At 30.5% G+C, this 17,032-nt stretch overlaps 3 protein-coding genes across 3 annotated transcripts; all 3 read right to left on the bottom strand.

The window, feature by feature from the left end:
- Positions 1–749: 749 nt before the first annotated feature.
- Positions 750–2,922, bottom strand: LOC114172284 (uncharacterized). The gene is made up of 9 exons (XM_085675977.1): positions 2,913–2,922; positions 2,686–2,805; positions 2,470–2,607; positions 2,209–2,352; positions 1,791–2,032; positions 1,506–1,712; positions 1,347–1,439; positions 1,163–1,264; positions 750–1,080 (listed from the first exon to the last, which is right to left on the bottom strand). The coding sequence occupies exons 1-9, from the start codon at positions 2,920–2,922 to the stop codon at positions 787–789; spliced, it is 1,350 nt and encodes a 449-aa protein (XP_085532103.1). The 3' UTR covers positions 750–786.
- Positions 2,691–5,204, bottom strand: LOC146884690 (uncharacterized). Its single transcript, XM_085675369.1, has 2 exons — positions 4,639–5,204; positions 2,691–2,998 (listed from the first exon to the last, which is right to left on the bottom strand). The coding sequence occupies exons 1-2, from the start codon at positions 5,202–5,204 to the stop codon at positions 2,962–2,964; spliced, it is 603 nt and encodes a 200-aa protein (XP_085531495.1). The 3' UTR covers positions 2,691–2,961.
- A 15-nt stretch (positions 5,205–5,219) lies between these two features.
- On the bottom strand, positions 5,220–8,136 carry LOC114172282 (uncharacterized; the record flags this gene model as incomplete). The annotated part of the gene is made up of 3 exons (XM_085675976.1): positions 5,534–8,136; positions 5,353–5,458; positions 5,220–5,255 (listed from the first exon to the last, which is right to left on the bottom strand). Coding segments are annotated over exons 1-3 (2,745 nt in total), but the record flags the coding sequence as incomplete, so codon positions are not given.
- Between the last annotated feature and the right edge of the window lie 8,896 nt (positions 8,137–17,032).

The raw sequence follows: 17,032 nt of genomic DNA, 5'->3' as shown, positions 1-17,032 counted from the left end.
TTTATGATTCATGCAAAATCCCTTGTGAATAGAAGTAAGTGAGATTAAGAACGTGTTGAATTGTCTCATTTAGCTATATCTGCACTGGTTTCATAATATCTCTATATATAAAAATAATAATAATGGTTATGGGAAAAACTTTTACTTGGTGAAATAATGATAAATTATAGTTTATTCATGCAGACTAAAAATCCATTATTTATTTGAATAATATCATTTCGCAATAAATACAGTGGTATTGTTTCTCCACAACTTAGATTAATACCAAGGGTAAATAAGATGGCAACTGCTAGTCCTAAGCTAACACCGACAAGCCCGGTTGAACATGAACATCCGGGTTAGTCAAGAAGGATTCATAATTTTCTATTGGACTAAATAGGAGTGCCAATCCTTCCGTAGGTATATTAATACCATCGCCTGGTGTGAAACCATACCATACTGTACAACCTATACCCATATGAATCAGTATTCCCAATTTAAGAAGAGGCTTACTAAGAAGAGGCTTATGTATATCAATAAAAGGCACAAGGGAGAGAGAACTAACAATGATAGGTGCACTCAATAACCACTCTTCACATTCACAATGTGATACATACACCCAAATGAGGATAATGATGTCTTAATAATGATAGCAATAACAACAATGACAGCAATAGCAATTTAAGGTGATTTAACAACAATAGAAAGCATGCCTTTCACCACGTTTTTGGTAACCATGTGGGATGCTACTGTGCAGCTTAAAAGTGGGGTTCTGTATTCCCAATATAACAACAAAAAAGACTATATTCATGGCAATAAAATACCATTATACAGAAGAGATAAACTAAAAAAAGCAATAATTGAAAATAAGAAATTATTAACCTGATTTTGTAACTGTGTATAAGAAGGACAACTCGAAGACGCCCCACTATATGAATGTGCATTGAAGCCAAACACTTTAGATGGACAAGGTCCCAAACCTAAACCCCTAACACGTCCACAATGTTCTTGACTTCCGAAAGCAAAAGCTAAGGAATCGGTGCTAGATACATCTTTTGATTGGGATGTTGATAATTTTGATTCATATGATTGAATTTTTTCCTATACAGAACACGAGAAGAAACTAATTAAAATAACGTCAATTGTGGATGATAATTATAGAGTTTATTAGAATCAAACTTACACCAATTTCCCTTGCTTCATCACTAACAAATGTTCCATTAGCATGCTTGTGGGTGGCTATCCATACCTCTCCTCTACTAACCTTTTGGCCACACTCTTTTTCCTATAGAGTTGAAAAAAAAATTTATGACACAATTCAAAAAATTAAAACATAAATTTAATTTGAAGATATGTAATATTATCACCATTTCATCTCTTTTCCTTGCAAGGCTCTTAGATCCACATGTGTGAGCAATGGTTTGCTTTGCCCTATTGTTTTTATTTTTGAGGGCATGGTCCTAATCATCAAAGTATAAAAATTAATAATAATAAATAAGGTTGATGAAAAAAAGTTTCAATTATACCTTTGTTTTTGAATTTAGACGATAGTCAATAAAAGAAGCCCATTGGTCTCTATCTATTCCTTTTGGAGCCATTGTGATCAATTCATCTCTAGTACGTGTACCATCATTCCTTTGTTGCCACAATTCTTGTCGATGGTCTCTCCACTTTGTGTTAAGTGATTTGAGAACATAGTTTACATGAACATCAGAATGGACATCAAACTTAACCTTCAAAACATGAAACAATTAAAATTAACAACAATCATGGTATAATTAAATTATAAATTCAACTTTTACATTCCTTACCTGAATAGCGTTTTTAAGTATATCTTCTTTATAATCTTTAGGAATCTTCCTCCAACTAGAATAACTAATAGGAAAAGCATTGGAGTTTCTTGAAACACTACCTAAAAACCTATTCAATAATGCTCCACTATCTCCAATTGGTTGACCCTCATTATTCCATTGCACAACAATCCTTTCATTTGTAGGTAAATTCCATACATCATTGGCTCGTAGCTGTTTTGTATTTATCTTTCCTTGATCATCTATAAAGTTTGAAAAACAAATTAAATAATGTAGATTTAACTAAAAATCTGCATGATTAAAAATAAGATTTCAGTGTAGACAGAATTTGATTACAAGTTTTTGGTATTTGATACATCAAAATCCAATAACATAATTTAAAACTGTATTCTAGCACATAATTTAAGTAGTTGCATACCAATAACATCAACAAACCATGCTCTTTTTCGTGCTACAAGCCTATGTTGATCTTCTTGCAACTCAGACTCCTCACTTTCTTCCTCTTTACTTTCAGAATATACATATGATGTACTAGTTGAAGATATCCTCACTTTCAAGGTTCCTGGAAGTAAATTAGTTGAATGAAAAAAAAAACAAGTGTGCATAAATATGTGAAGGGGATCATGTTCATTAATTGGTTGAGGTGCAGGTGCAGGTGGAGGGGGATCCTTTTCATTACTTGGTTGAGGTGTAGGTGCAGATGGAGGGGGATCTTGTTCAGTACTTGCTTGGGGTGCAAGTGGAGGTGGAGGGGGAGCATGTTCACTACTTCTTTGAGGTGCAGTTGAAGGTGGATGGGGAAATGGAAATGAAGAACCTGTTTAGTTTTGAAAAATGAATAAATTTGTTGAATATAGATGGAAAACAAATTAGTAAGAGAGTTGAGATATCTAACCTGGTGTAGATGGACGTTGAAGATGTCTAGAATTAGTAAACTTAGGTGCAGGAAATGATATATGCACTTGTGTATCTGACTTAGACTTATTTGAGGTTGCAAATTTATTCTTGAAGACTCCTGACAACCAATAAAACTCTTGAAGATTTAATAAAGCTCAATTTTAAATTCAACATACTACCTGGATTAGACGGATGATGACATGAAGAAGACTTGTGATCAACTACTTGTCCCCATGTAGAAGAGGACTTATGGGTGGTGTGTACATCCGAACTATTACTCTTGATTGATGTTTTCTTCATCTTCAGGTGGTCTTTAAAAAATAAGAGAAACACATATGTTAGTATCAAGTAATATGTAAAGTCAAAGCTCATAACACATTGATAATATATAATATAATATTTGACAGTTTTTTTCTGAGTGGATGGTTTTATAAGCCGCCACCTTTGACAGTTAATAAAACATAGTATTGACCAAAGAATTCATCTCATTACATAATTACATAAGTATGGTGAAATAGCTCCAACTATTAATTGATTTTAATATAAAGTGTAATAGGTAAACCAAATTTTAAGATTCTAAGACTATGTGAATGTCTACTGTTTTATCTAAAAACATATTTGAATGTTTGGGTGCAGCCTGCAAATGAAGGATCTTTTGACTTTGCTTTCATGTAAGTAACAAATGTTTACTTTGTTCTCCACAAACAGTTTATGCCGAATAATTTTTTTGACACTTTGGTGTTGTTGGTGGGTAGTGTTTTTCTTGGGAGAGCATGTATATTTTGTTCTTATATTAATCCTTCTAGGTTTTCTTGGAGGAGAATTGGATGTAAGTCTTTTAAATATAGCAACTTTAGACTTTCATTAAATATGAAAGGCTCAAACAACCCAGAAGCTATTTTCTGATGAACACCTCCATAAAAGACTAACAACCCAGAAGATAAATTGTGTGTTTATCTTTGACTTCATTCAATATTAACCTCTTATCCCCTGTTTAGTGTTCTTCCCCTTTCCTATGGGATTTTGCGTCCCACCTCATGCATTTCCTATGCTAATGCTAATAGTGGTATACTTCACCTTTTTTTATTTTATTAATCTACCTTGTAAGAATAATAATAATAATAATAATAATAATAATAATAATAATAATAATAATAATAATAATAGTGAAAATGTTAAAGAAGAATTGAATTTAGAAGATGATGATTGACACTTCCTTTTGTTGGTAGTTACTTATATGTTGTGTTTAAGACACCTATGACTTTTTATTGTTAGTTATGAATGTCATTATTTATAATCTAATAATCTCGGTTGGATTTTCTTGTTTCTCCTTTGAAAGTCACAAACTAATGAATTTCCATAAACTAATGCTTTCTTTGTTAACAGACAGCTGAAGCAGAGAAAGCATCATTGCAGCAGCAAAGAAAAATTGAAGAGCTTGAAGCACAGTTGAATGAAGCTGAGGATGTGGTAACAGATCTTTGGGCAGAACTGAAGCGCATGGCCAATGTACAGTATTAGATTCTAAACTAGGGGAATCACATTTTGCATTTTCTGATATATTAAAGCTAGTTCAAGAATTGGAATACACTTAAGAGAGGTTGCACACTTAAGAGACCAGATATCTTGTATCTGTGATAGACACAAGAGGATGACTTACTATACTTGAGGTTTATGATTTATGTGTTGATAAAGCTATGGTTGAAGATGCTCTTCAACAAGAACATGAGAAACTAAGGCTGCATCAAGCCAAGCTTGATAATCTTCAAGCTGAATACAAAGTCATGATGCAAAATTGTACTGAATCCATAGAAACATAAAATATGCAGAAAAATAGCATTGGATTATGGAATAGAGAATTGAATCAAAACAAGTGCAGAAATAAGAATCCTAAAATCAGAAAATCAATTACACAAAAACTAAAATTCAAAGAGTGTTATGTGACAATTACCTTGCTAGTTGTATATTTCCATCCTCATCTGGATATAATAATTCTAAGTTTTGTTGCTCAAATGGTTCAGATTCATGAAAATCGTCAACATCTTCTTCACCCATGTCGTACATGTCTCTAGGCTTTAAATGTACAGGTATGCACCAATTTTTATCCAACTCATCTTCTACATAATACACCATTTGAGCTTCTGATGCGTGAATGTATGGCTCATCATCATCATTATCACCAGTGTGGATCAAACGTGAAAAACTTACTAATGTAAATCCAAAGTCATCAGTCATAATCCCTCTAGAAGAAGTTGTATTAGCCCACATACATTTGAATAAAACAACTGAGAAATGTCCATGGTAATTTATCTCAATTATGTCTACCAATCGACCGTAGTATGGCACAGCTCCAAACCGCATTTGATTGTCAATGCTACTTGCATAACTCCTTGTCCCAAATGTACCAAACACTCCATTATTTTGTGTTTTAAGCCAAAGGTCACGCTCCAATGTACGAAATTTGAACCCATTCACATTGTAGGCACTGTATCGCTTTGCACAATCAATTGGACCCATAGCTAAGAATTTTAAATCAATTGAATGGGTACCAATTGATTCATTCCTTATCTAAAACAAAATAAAACAAAATACTTAATATTAAGAAACATGCTTAATATTTTAATAATATATATAAGTTAAAGATTATTGGAGAACATATACATACACGACGTGAAAACCATTCTACAAATTCCCTATGAACCCTCTTGTCTATCATAGAGGATGATCGTGTGCGGCTTCTTAGTTGTCTTCGTAAAGTGTCTCTAAATTCCCTATGTCAAAGATATAAAATATATAATGTAATGTTGAAGGAAAAACTAATTATACAAAAATGCATAAATACTTACTGCAGAAACGGGTCAACTATGGTGCAGTTAGTTAGCACATGACGATGTGCTTGCAACTTTTCCTTTGCTGATAGAGTGAAATAAGCAAAAGAACTGGCTGGTTTTCCAACTTGTGGGAATAATGTACTTATATTAGATGGAACAATATGAGGTTCATCATTAACACGACGCAGTCGATTAAATACAGTCTCAATTCCATCTACATATCTAGAACAAAAAGTTAAAGCCTCTTCAGCCATGTATCCTTCAGCTATTGACCCTTCTGCTTGTGCCTTATTACGAACATAGGACTTTAACTTTCCTAAATACCTCTCAATGGGATACATCCATCGATATTGGACGGGTCCTCCAAGCTTGGCATCTTCTACCAAATGCACAATTAAATGAATCATGACTGTAAAGAAAGAAGGAGGAAATAACATCTCCATGTAGCACAATGTGAGGACAACTCTACTTTGTAGTTGGTCAAGTTCATCCATTCTTAAAACTTTATTGCACAATTGCCTAAAAAACATACACAGATCAACCAAGATAGAGCATACTTCTTTAGGAAGTGTATTTCTCATTGCCGAAGGTAAAAGTTGCTCCATCAAAACATGTGAGTCATGACTTTTTAATCCACCAAGCTTACGTTGTTTGACATCAATGCATCTACTAATGTTACTAGAGTAACCATTTGGAACAGTCATGTTCTTCAAAGTTTTGAGAAAGATATCTTTATTTGCATTTGTCAATGTATATATAGCAGGGAGATATCTACCATTCTCATCAGGCCAAAGATCAGGTCTAATACCCCAAAGTTGTAAATCCTTTCGTGCTTTTAGATTGTCTTTACATTTGTTTGAACTATCATTCAACAAGGTAAACACCACATTATCACATACATTTTTCTCAATATGCATAACATCCAAATTGTGATGTAATAAGTTGTCTACCCAATAAGGAAGTTCAAAAAATATACTCTTTTTTCGCCATTGTTGAGTGTCTAACTTGGCATGATTAACTCCCCGTTGTCTTTTGGCTCGTTCTTCAAGTACTGGTTCTTTCCCAAATTCAACATTGACATTTTCAACTTGTTGTAAGACATCATATCCTGACACTACCACAGGTGGATTTCTATTTTCTATAGTTCCATCAAATCTCATGCGAGCTAGTCTAAATCTATGCCTCCCATCTAACCAACGACGATGACTCATGAAACAAAATTTACCACCTTTAAGAAGCTTCTTAGGAGTTGTGTCAAAATTACATCTAGGACATGCCAACCCAGTATGCGTGTTCCATCCAGATAGAGTTCCAAGACCTGGAAAATCACTAATAGTCCACAATACGGCTGCATGCATATCAAACACTTCATTACCATATGAGTCAAAAGTTTTTATGCCCGTGCTCCATAACTCTTTCAACTCTTCTATTAGTGGTTGTAAATATACATCAATATCATTTCCTGGAGCTCGCTTTCCTAGAATGATCATAGAGAGAATAAAGGAACTTTGTTTCAAACACATCCAAGGAGGAAGGTTGTACGGTATGAGTACAACTGGCCAAATACTATAACTGGTGCTTAGATTGCCATATGGATTAAACCCATCAGTAGCCAAACCAAGTCTCACATTTCGAGGGTCTGAGGCAAATTGAGGATGTTTAAGGTCAAATGTCTTCCATGCCTTAGAATCTCTTGGATGCCTTAAGATGTCTTCATTTGTACTTTTTGATGCATGCCATCGCATATGCTCAGCTATTTTAGAAGACATAAACATCCTTTGTAAGCGTGGCTTCAGAGGAAAATACCTTAAAACCTTTGCAGGAATCTTTTTTCTTTTATTACTTGTACCACTGTCACTTGTACCTTTCTTTTTTGCCTTCCATCTAGATGTTTTACATTTCTTGCAAAAGTCCATATTTGCGTCTTCTCCAAAGTACAACATGCAATCATTTGGACAAGCATCAATTTTTGTGTAATGAAGACCAAGCTTGTTAATAATTTTCTTCGCCTCATAGAATGAGCTTGGTATTTTAGCATGTCCAAAAGCATTGGCTAATAACTCTAGTATCATGGACATTCCCTTGTTAGTTATTCTGCACATACATTTGATGTGATACAACTTGATCAAGAAAGAAAGTTTAGAATATTTATCACACCCTTCATATAAACTCTCTTGACCTTCTTGCATCAACTGAAAAAAGTCTCCAAGATCATCATTCATATTATGGCTTGACTCTGCACCCGTTTCCCTATCATCCACCATGTCATCGTTGTATTCATGATACCCAAATGCATCATTAATCATGTCACACATTGGATTATTAGCGGGAATTACTTCATCATTTTCTCTTGGCATTACATGTATTTCATCCGTCACATTTGCTCCTTTTCTCTCCCCATGTAGAAGCCACACTGTATATCCTTTTGGAAAAGGTTTGATAATCAAGTGTTCATACACTATTTCACGACATTGCCACTTGTTAAAGTTGCATTTCGGACATGGACATACTATCTCCCCCCTCACACTACTATTAGCAAATGAAAAGTCCAAAAATGTCTTCAATCCTTCCATATATTGAGGTGTATTTCTAGGCATCTCTATCCAAGATTTGTCCATTGAGATGAAAACGAAAGTACTTGGAGTTGTGATTGACCGATTGGAGAAGAGAAAAGCAGAGAAATTGGAAGCTATGATTGAGAGGACCACGTTTGCTGAAATTGAGAGATGAAGTAGAGATGAAGAGAAGAAAATGCCCTCTATTTTAAATTAAATATTAAAATATAAATAATTACATAAATACATAAAATATAGTAATATAATCAAAACAAGGAAGTGTCAAGTTATATTTATAAGATATACATATACAAAAATATTAGAGCAATTAGTTAACACTAACTACAGAAATAAATCTATTAGACGTGGTTAAACTTTAATATAATATGTATTATTATATAATAATACATATTATATTATATCATATATCATATAATATTATTATATTACATATATGTATTATATTACATATATGCGTGTGTTTTTAAGTTATTTACTAAAGTCTTAGCCAATACTTTTACTTAGTGGAAGGAGGAAGTGGTGCAAGGAAGGAATACACTCACCTTGCTTTTCTATAAAACGATGTCTAAATGCTAAAAAGACAAAAAATAATACACTTTAAAATTCAAAGATTGAAAACAAATATAAATTATAGAAAGACTAGAACTAAACTTTCTAGCTCTTATTTCTCCAAAAGTTGTAACTTTAGCTTATAAAACAAATTACTAAGTTTTCACGTTTTCACCAAAATTAATGTGAAACATTGTGTGACTATATATATATATATATATATATATATATATATATATATATATATATATATATATATATATATATATATATATATATATATATATAACTGGAAGGGCTTAAACTAAAGCAGGAAAACCTTAATCAGAGTACAATGTTATCTATTTCAGCATTGTGGGGTATGTTCCCTAAGCTGGGCAAGTTCCTATCTGTCATCCGTTTGAATTGTAATTTTTGAATATGCTGCTACCTCCAAAATTATCTTGTAATTTTCCTTCCACTCCCCACTTCATTTTGTGGGGTTGGTAGAGAGAGACATGGATAATATACATATCAATTATCTTAAACTCACTCAATATTAATCACACAACATAACTAATTCCAATCTCTTCTGAACTATGTTTAAGGAGTGCTACCAGCACATTTTCGAATACATATTTTCAAACCCCAATTAAATACTAGATAATATTTATTCAATATTACAAATTATGGCATATTCATTATATAATATTCTCTCGGTTATACTTTACATGGATGTTCTTTAAAATTTATTATAAATTAGTATCTTATTTTCAAAACTAATAGTGCATTATAGTTAGGAGTAACATGAATGAAAAAATTCATTTATTTCATTTTTAGATTGTTTATGTAGTCCAAACAGATGCTAAATTTAATACATATATATATATATATATATATATATATATATATATATATATTTCAATATTTTTAGAAGACTCGTTTAACATCATATGAATATAGTAAACAGTAATCATTTGAAAAATAATTTGTTTTTAGAGAATTGTTAATATATATATATATATATATATATATATATATATTTCAATATTTTTAGAAGACTCGTTTAACATCATATGAATATAGTAAACAGTAATCATTTGAAAAATAATTTGTTTTTAGAGAATTTTGAAATAGATAAAGAAAATGCATCTTAGAAAAGATTGCAACCCAGAAACAGATTATGGTAAACATCTTATATTTCATTGGCTTTTGTAATATTTACATAATTCTCATGAATTTACCTTTGCCTTGAGACTAAAAATATTGTAAAATTCACAACTATAGGATCAAAAGTGTTACAAGAAAACAAGGAGAACATAAACATGTGATAAGAAGATAAAAATATATGTTCATAGAATTTAATTTGTCAATTACGTGTGTATTGTTTGTAAATTCTGTCCAGTAATAAGTTAATAAAAAAATCTTAAACTATCATAGACAAAAAATATCAATATTGTTTCACAAAGAACTAACCATATGCCATTCATCTAAATAGTTCTGGAACAAAAGTTTAAAAGTTTAGTTTATCCACCACACTATCATTTGATGCAATTAGGATATCTAAAACGAAAATGAAGGACATAATGAAGTAACTTACAAATACAGGAAGGATAGCTGTCCAGAAATATATGTTAGATCCTACATAAAACAACCAAAAAAATAGCCATTTGTAAGCTTCATCTAACAACATGCAAAACTAAGATTGACTTCACCATAAGATGAAATTTCAAAACTCTAATATTGAAGATTGATTAGGAATCTGAAATTGTAAGTACAACTGTCACCCGATAAGAACCACTTTCAACCACCTGTTATACAAAACAATAAAAGGGATGTTGTGATCATATTGAATTACCATTTACATGTATTGTACTGGCACTGCATAAATCAAATTGTAGTTGATTGTAAGAAAATTTGTCTTTCACAATATCTCTATGCCTAATTGATTAGCTAAAACAAAAAACATTCACAACAAAAATGCAGAGATCAAATCATGCCAATAAAGTCCTTTTACCCTATGTGTTAGGTTCCAATTCTGGCATCTAACTATTTTTAGCACAACGAATAATACTTTCTTCTCATTTTTTTTAAGTTCTTGTGTTTTACTTTGTCTATTTGGAGGAGTTTAAGTTGCTCATTAACTCTCACATGCCATTAATTCTAATGCTTCTTCTTTCAGGCAGCACGCCATGGATAATTAGAAGCTTTTCCTTGTCACCATTAAATACGTGGAAATTTCTCACTATATAAACTACAACTTAATTAAATTTCTCTCACTACACCAAGTTGTTATTTAGGTGATACAAAGTATTCGGTCAATTATAGTATTTAAGTGTTAACCATATGCCATTTCAAGGACATATTTATATCATTCAGTTTCCTCATTTTGGAATCTTCTCCTCCAAACAATATTAAAACAGAATTAGCCATAACTTCATTTTCTCGGGATACTTTTATAAAAGACAAATTACTCTACACAATTTTTTTTCTGGAAAGTTACTCTACACAGAATAAAGATTAATTATTCTGGAAAATCTAGAGTAAATTAATGAAATATTATTTTTTACAAGTGTTGGTTTCACTTATATCACTTATATTTAGAAATGTGAATGATAAGTATTTAGGGAGAAAGAGGTGTGAAGGCATACAACAAAGAAAGGGAATAACCTACCGAGTTACCTCAGCAAAGAAAGGAAAAGTTGGAAAAGAAAAAATGGCGAAGTGGTGAAACTTAAGAACAAAATCTAAGATGGAGCTGCAAAGAGGAGTACCTGAACAAAAGTAGGGATTACACTGTTACGATGGTTGCGGTGGCTATGGAATCACACTCTGGTTCCGGTAACTCTGGTTCCGGTAACTGTGGCACGATCAACGCTACTACTTGATGGTGGCAAAGTAATCAGTGACCTAGGGCATGAGTAAAGGAGATGAAAAGAAGGAAACCAAATCGATAGCAGCATGGAAACTAAACGAAATCAAAATTGAAATGAGACAAAGGGAAATGAAATCGAAAGAACAACAAAAATAAGGAGACGACATTTTGAGAGAAAAGATCTTGGTTACCTTGAACTTGAACCAAAAACGATGGAGGCACGGGAAGGCTGCATTTTCTTCCTCTAGATTGACTTAGTGAGAAAGGGAGAAAATCTGAATAATCTAACTAAAAATTAGAAAAAAGGGTGAGAAATAAAAAAATAAGGTAAGATAAAAATTTTCCGGGGTTCATAAAAAAACCCCTGATACTTAAATACGGTTTTCAAAACCTCCACCATACCTATTATTTACTATTATTTACCGGAGGTTATTATAACCTCAAGGAATAAACCTCATCTAAAATTACATATTCTTGTAGTGTTTGGTTGAATTTACAGTGGACAATCTAAAAGTTCTCACTTTCAATTGAGATTGCACTTTGGTTAAAAGTGAACACCAACAAATTAATAGAGACTTTACATGGATTAATTTGAAAATTTAAAATAATTTATTGAGCTATAATCTTTATATAACCGATGATGAATTTATTTTGAAAATGCAGTGGAATCAATCTATTTTCTTGATTAATTAAGTTTTTTATTTGGTGAGGAGATAAAAGAATACGCATGATTACGTATAGTAAAATTTTACTGAGATTGTACTTTTGTTGAATTTACAGTGGATAACCTAAAATTTCTCACTTTTAATTGAGAGTGTACTTTTGATAAATGTGAACACCAACAAATTAATTGAGACTTTACATTGATTAATTTGAAAATTTACAACAATAATTTATTGAGCTATAATTTTTAGATAACTGATGATGAATTCATTTTTAAAAAGTAGTGGAAATCAATCTATTTTCTTGATTAATTAAGCTTTTTATTTGGTAAGGAGATAAAAGAATACGCATGATTAGATACAGTAAAATTTGATTGAGACTATACTTTGGTTGAATTTACAGTGGATAATCTAAAAGTTGTTACTTTTAATTGATATTGTACTTTGGTTAAAAGTGAACACCAACAAATTAATTGAGACTTTACATGGATTAATTTGAAAATTAACAACAATAATTTATTGAGCTATAATCTTTAGATAACCGATGATGAATTTATTTTAAAAAAGTAGTGGAATCAATCTAGTTTCTTGATTAATTAAGCTTTTTATTTGGTGAGGAGATAAAAGAATACGCATGATTAGGTATAGTAAAATTTGATTGAGACTGTATTTTGGTTGAATTTACAGTGGACAATCTAAAAGTTCTCACTTTCAATTGAGATTGCATTTTGGTTAAAAGTGAACACCAACAAATTAATTGAGACTTTACATGGATTAATTTGAAAATTTACAATAATTTATTGAGCTATAATCTTTATATAACCGATGATGAATTTATTTTGAAAAAGTAGTGGAATCAGTCTATTTTCTTGATTAATTAAGCTTTTTAATTGGTGAGGAGATAAAAGAATACACATGATTAGGTATAGTAAAATTTGATTGAGACTGTACTTTGGTTGAATTTACAGTGGATAATCTAAAAGTTCTCACTTTTAATTGAGATTGTACTTTGGTTAAAAGTGAACACCTATAAATTAATGGAGACTTTACATTGATTAATTTGAAAATTTACAACAATAATTTATTGAGCTATAATCTTTAGATAACCGATGATGAATCTATTTTGAAAAAGTAGGGGAATCAATCTATTTTCTTGACTAATTAAGCTTTTTATTTGGTGAAGAGATAAAAGAGTACGCATGATTACGTATAGTAAAATTTGATTGAGACTGTACTTTGGTTGAATTTATAGTGGACAATCTAAAAGTTCTCACTTTCAATTGAGATTGCACTTTGGTTAAAAGTGAACACCTATAAATTAATGGAGACTTTACATTGATTAATTTGAAAATTTACAACAATAATTTATTGAGCTATAATCTTTAGATAACCGATGATGAATTTATTTTGAAAAAGTAGTGGAATCAATCTATTTTCTTGACTAATTAAGCTTTTTATTTGGTGAAGAGATAAAAGAGTACGCATGATTAGGTATAGTAAAATTTGATTGAGACTGTACTTTGGTTGAATTTACAGTGGACAATCTAAAAGTTCTCACTTTCAATTGAGATTGCACTTTGGTTAAAAGTGAACACCTATAAATTAATGGAGACTTTACATTGATTAATTTTCAAATTTACAACAATAATTTATTGAGCTTTAATCTTTAAATAACCGATGATGAATTTATTTTGAAAATGTAGTGGAAATCAATCTATTTTCTTGATTAATTAAGGTTTTTATTTGGTGAGGAGATAAAAGAATACGCATGATTAGATACAGTAAAATTTGATTGAGACTATACTTTGGTTGAATTTACAGTGGATAATCTAAAAGTTCTTACTTTTAATTGATATTGTACTTTGGTTAAAAGTGAACACCAACAAATTAATTGAGACTTTACATGGATTAATTTGAAAATTAACAACAATAATTTATTGAGCTATAATCTTTAGATAACCGATGATGAAGTTATTTTGAAAAAGTAGTGGAATCAATCTAGTTTCTTGATTAATTATGCTTTTTATTTGGTGAGGAGATAAAAGAATACGCATGATTAGATATAGTAAAATTTGATTGACACTGTACTTTGGTTGAATTTACAGTGGATAATCTAGAAGTTCTCACTTTTAATTGAGATTGTACATTGGTTAAAAGTGAACACCAACAAATTAATTGAGACTTCACATGGATTAATTTGAAAATTTGCAACAATAATTTATTGAGCTGTAATCTTTAGATAACCGATGATGAATTTATTTTGAAAAAGTAGTGGAATCAATCTATTTTCTTGACTAATTAAGCTTTTTATTTGGTGAAGAGATAAAAGAGTACGCATGATTAGGTATAGTAAAATTTGATTGAGACTGTACTTTGGTTGAGTTAATAGTGGACAATCTAAAAGTTCTCACTTTCAATTGAGATTGCACTTTGGTTAAAAGTGAACACCTATAAATTAATGGAGACTTTACATTGATTAATTTGAAAAATTACAACAATAATTTATGGAGCTATAATCTTTAGATAACCGATGATGAATTTATTTTGAAAAAGTAGTGGAATCAATCAATTTTCTTGACTAATTAAGCTTTTTATTTGTTTAAGAGATAAAAGAGTACGCATGATTAGGTATAGTAAAATTTGATTGAGACTGTACTTTGGTTGAATTTACAGTAGACAATCTAAAAGTTCTCACTTTCAATTGAGATTACACTTTGGTTAAAAGTGAACACCTACAAATTACTTGAGACCTTACATGGATTAATTTGAAAATTTTCTACCATAATTTATTGAGCTATAATCTTTAGATAACCGATGATGAATTTATTTTGAAAAAGTAGTGGAATCAATCTATTTTCTTGACTAATTAAGCTTTTTATTTGGCGAAGAGATAAAAGAGTACGCATGATTAGGTATAGTAAAATTTGATTGAGACTGTACTTTGGTTGAATTTACAGTGGATAATCTAAAAGTTCTCACTTTTAATTGAGATTGTACTTTGGTTAAAAGTGAACACCAACAAATTAATTGAGACTTTACATGGATTAATTTGAAAATTTGCAACAATAATTTATTGAGCTGTAATCTTTAGATAACCGATGATGAATTCATTTTTAAAAAGCAGTGGAATCAATCTATTTTCTTGACTAATTAAGCTTTTTATTTGGTGTAGAGATAAAAGAGTACGCATGATTAGGTATAGTAAAATTTGATTGAGACTGTACTTTGGTTGAATTTACAGTGGACAACCTAAAAGTTCTCACTCTCAATTGAGATTGCACTTTGGTTAAAAGTGAACAACTACAAATTAATTCGGACTTTACATGGATTAATTTTAAAATTTTCAACAATAATTTATTGAGGTATAATCTTTAGATAACTGATGATGAATTTATTTTGAAAGAGTAATGGAATCAGTCTAGTTTCTTGATTAATTAAGCTTTTTATTTGGTTAGGAGATAAAAGAATATGCATGTTTAGGTATAGTAAAATTTGATTGGGACTGTACTTTCGTTGAATTTATAGTGGAATATATAAAAGTTCTCACTTTCAATTGAGATTGCACTTTGGTTAAAAGTGAACACCAACAAATTAATTGAGACTTCACATTGATTAATTTGAAAATTAACAACAATAATTTATTGAGCTATAATCTTTAGATAACCGATGATGAATTTATTTTGAAAAGTAGTGGAATCAATCTAGTTTCTTGATTAATTAAGCTTTTTATTTGGTGACGAGATAAAAGAATACACATGATTAGGTGTAGTAAAATTTGATTGAGACTGTACTTTGGTTGAATTTACAGTGGACAATGTAAAAGTTCTCACTTTCAATTGAGATTGCGCTTTGGTTAAAAGTGAACAACTACAAATTAATTGAGACTTTAGATGGATTAATTTGAAAATTTACAACAATAATTTATTGAACTATAATCTTTAGATAACCGATGATGAATTTATTTTGAAAAAGTAGTGGAATCAATCTCTTTTCTTGATTAATTAAGCTTTTTATTTGGTGAGGAGATAAAAGAATACGCATGATTAGATATAGTAAAATTTGATTGAGACTGTACTTTGGTTGAATTTACAGTAGACAATCTAAAAGTTCTCACTTTCAATTGAGATTGCACTTTGGTTAAAAGTGAACACCTACAAATTAATTGAGACCTTACATGGATTAATTTGAAAATTTTCAACAATAATTTATTGAGCTATAATCTTTAGATAACCGATGATGAATTTATTTTGAAAAAGTAGTGGAATCAATCTATTTTCTTGACTAATTAAGCTTCTTATTTGGTGAAGAGATAAAAGAGTACGCATGATTAGGTATAGTAAAATTTGATTGAGACTGTACTTTGGTTGAGTTTACAGTGGATAATCTAAAAGTTCTCACTTTTAATTGAGATTGTACTTTGGTTAAAAGTGAACACCAACAAATTAATTCAGACTTTACATGGATTAATTTGAAAATTTACAACAATAATTTATTGAGCTATTGTTTTTAAATAACTGATGATGAATTTATTTTGAAAAAGGAGTGGAATCAATGTATTTTCTTGATTAATTAAGCTTTTTATTTGGTTAGGAGATAAAAGAATATGCATGTTTAGGTATAGTAAAATTTGATTGGGACTGTACTTTCGTTGAATTTATAGTGGAATATATAAAAGTTATCACTTTCAATTGAGATTGCACTTTGGTTAAAAGTGAACACCAACAAATTAATTGAGACTTTACATTGATTAATTTGAAAATTAACAACAATAATTTATGAAGCTATAATCTTTAGATAACAGATGATGATTTTATTTTGAAAAAGTAACGGTATCAATCTATTTTCTTGATTAATTAAGCTTTTTATTTGGTGA

The sequence above is a fragment of the Vigna unguiculata genome, chromosome 7 (genome assembly GCF_037176805.1).
Source record: "Vigna unguiculata cultivar grain cowpea cultivar isolate G323 ecotype 2 chromosome 7, ASM3717680v1, whole genome shotgun sequence".
Taxonomy (NCBI): domain Eukaryota; kingdom Viridiplantae; phylum Streptophyta; class Magnoliopsida; order Fabales; family Fabaceae; genus Vigna; species Vigna unguiculata.
The sequence above is the reverse complement of the archived record's forward strand: the minus strand, read 5'-3'. Positions and strand labels throughout refer to the sequence as shown.

What these genes read in the sequence shown, in the direction of transcription:
- LOC114172284 (XM_085675977.1), bottom strand. An exon ending in ATGGTTTGTTGATGTTATTG is followed by an intron (nt 2,033 to 2,208) that starts GTATGCAACTAC and finishes CAAACTTTATAG; the next exon opens with ATGATCAAGGAAAGATAAAT. An exon ending in CAAGGAAAAGAGATGAAATG is followed by an intron (nt 1,265 to 1,346) that starts GTGATAATATTA and finishes TCAACTCTATAG; the next exon opens with GAAAAAGAGTGTGGCCAAAA.
- LOC146884690 (XM_085675369.1), bottom strand. Translation starts at nt 5,204, where the DNA reads ATGGGTCCAATTGATTGTGCAAAGCGATACAGTGCCTACAATGTGAAT. An exon ending in GGAAATATACAACTAGCAAG is followed by an intron (nt 2,999 to 4,638) that starts GTAATTGTCACA and finishes TATTTTTTAAAG; the next exon opens with ACCACCTGAAGATGAAGAAA.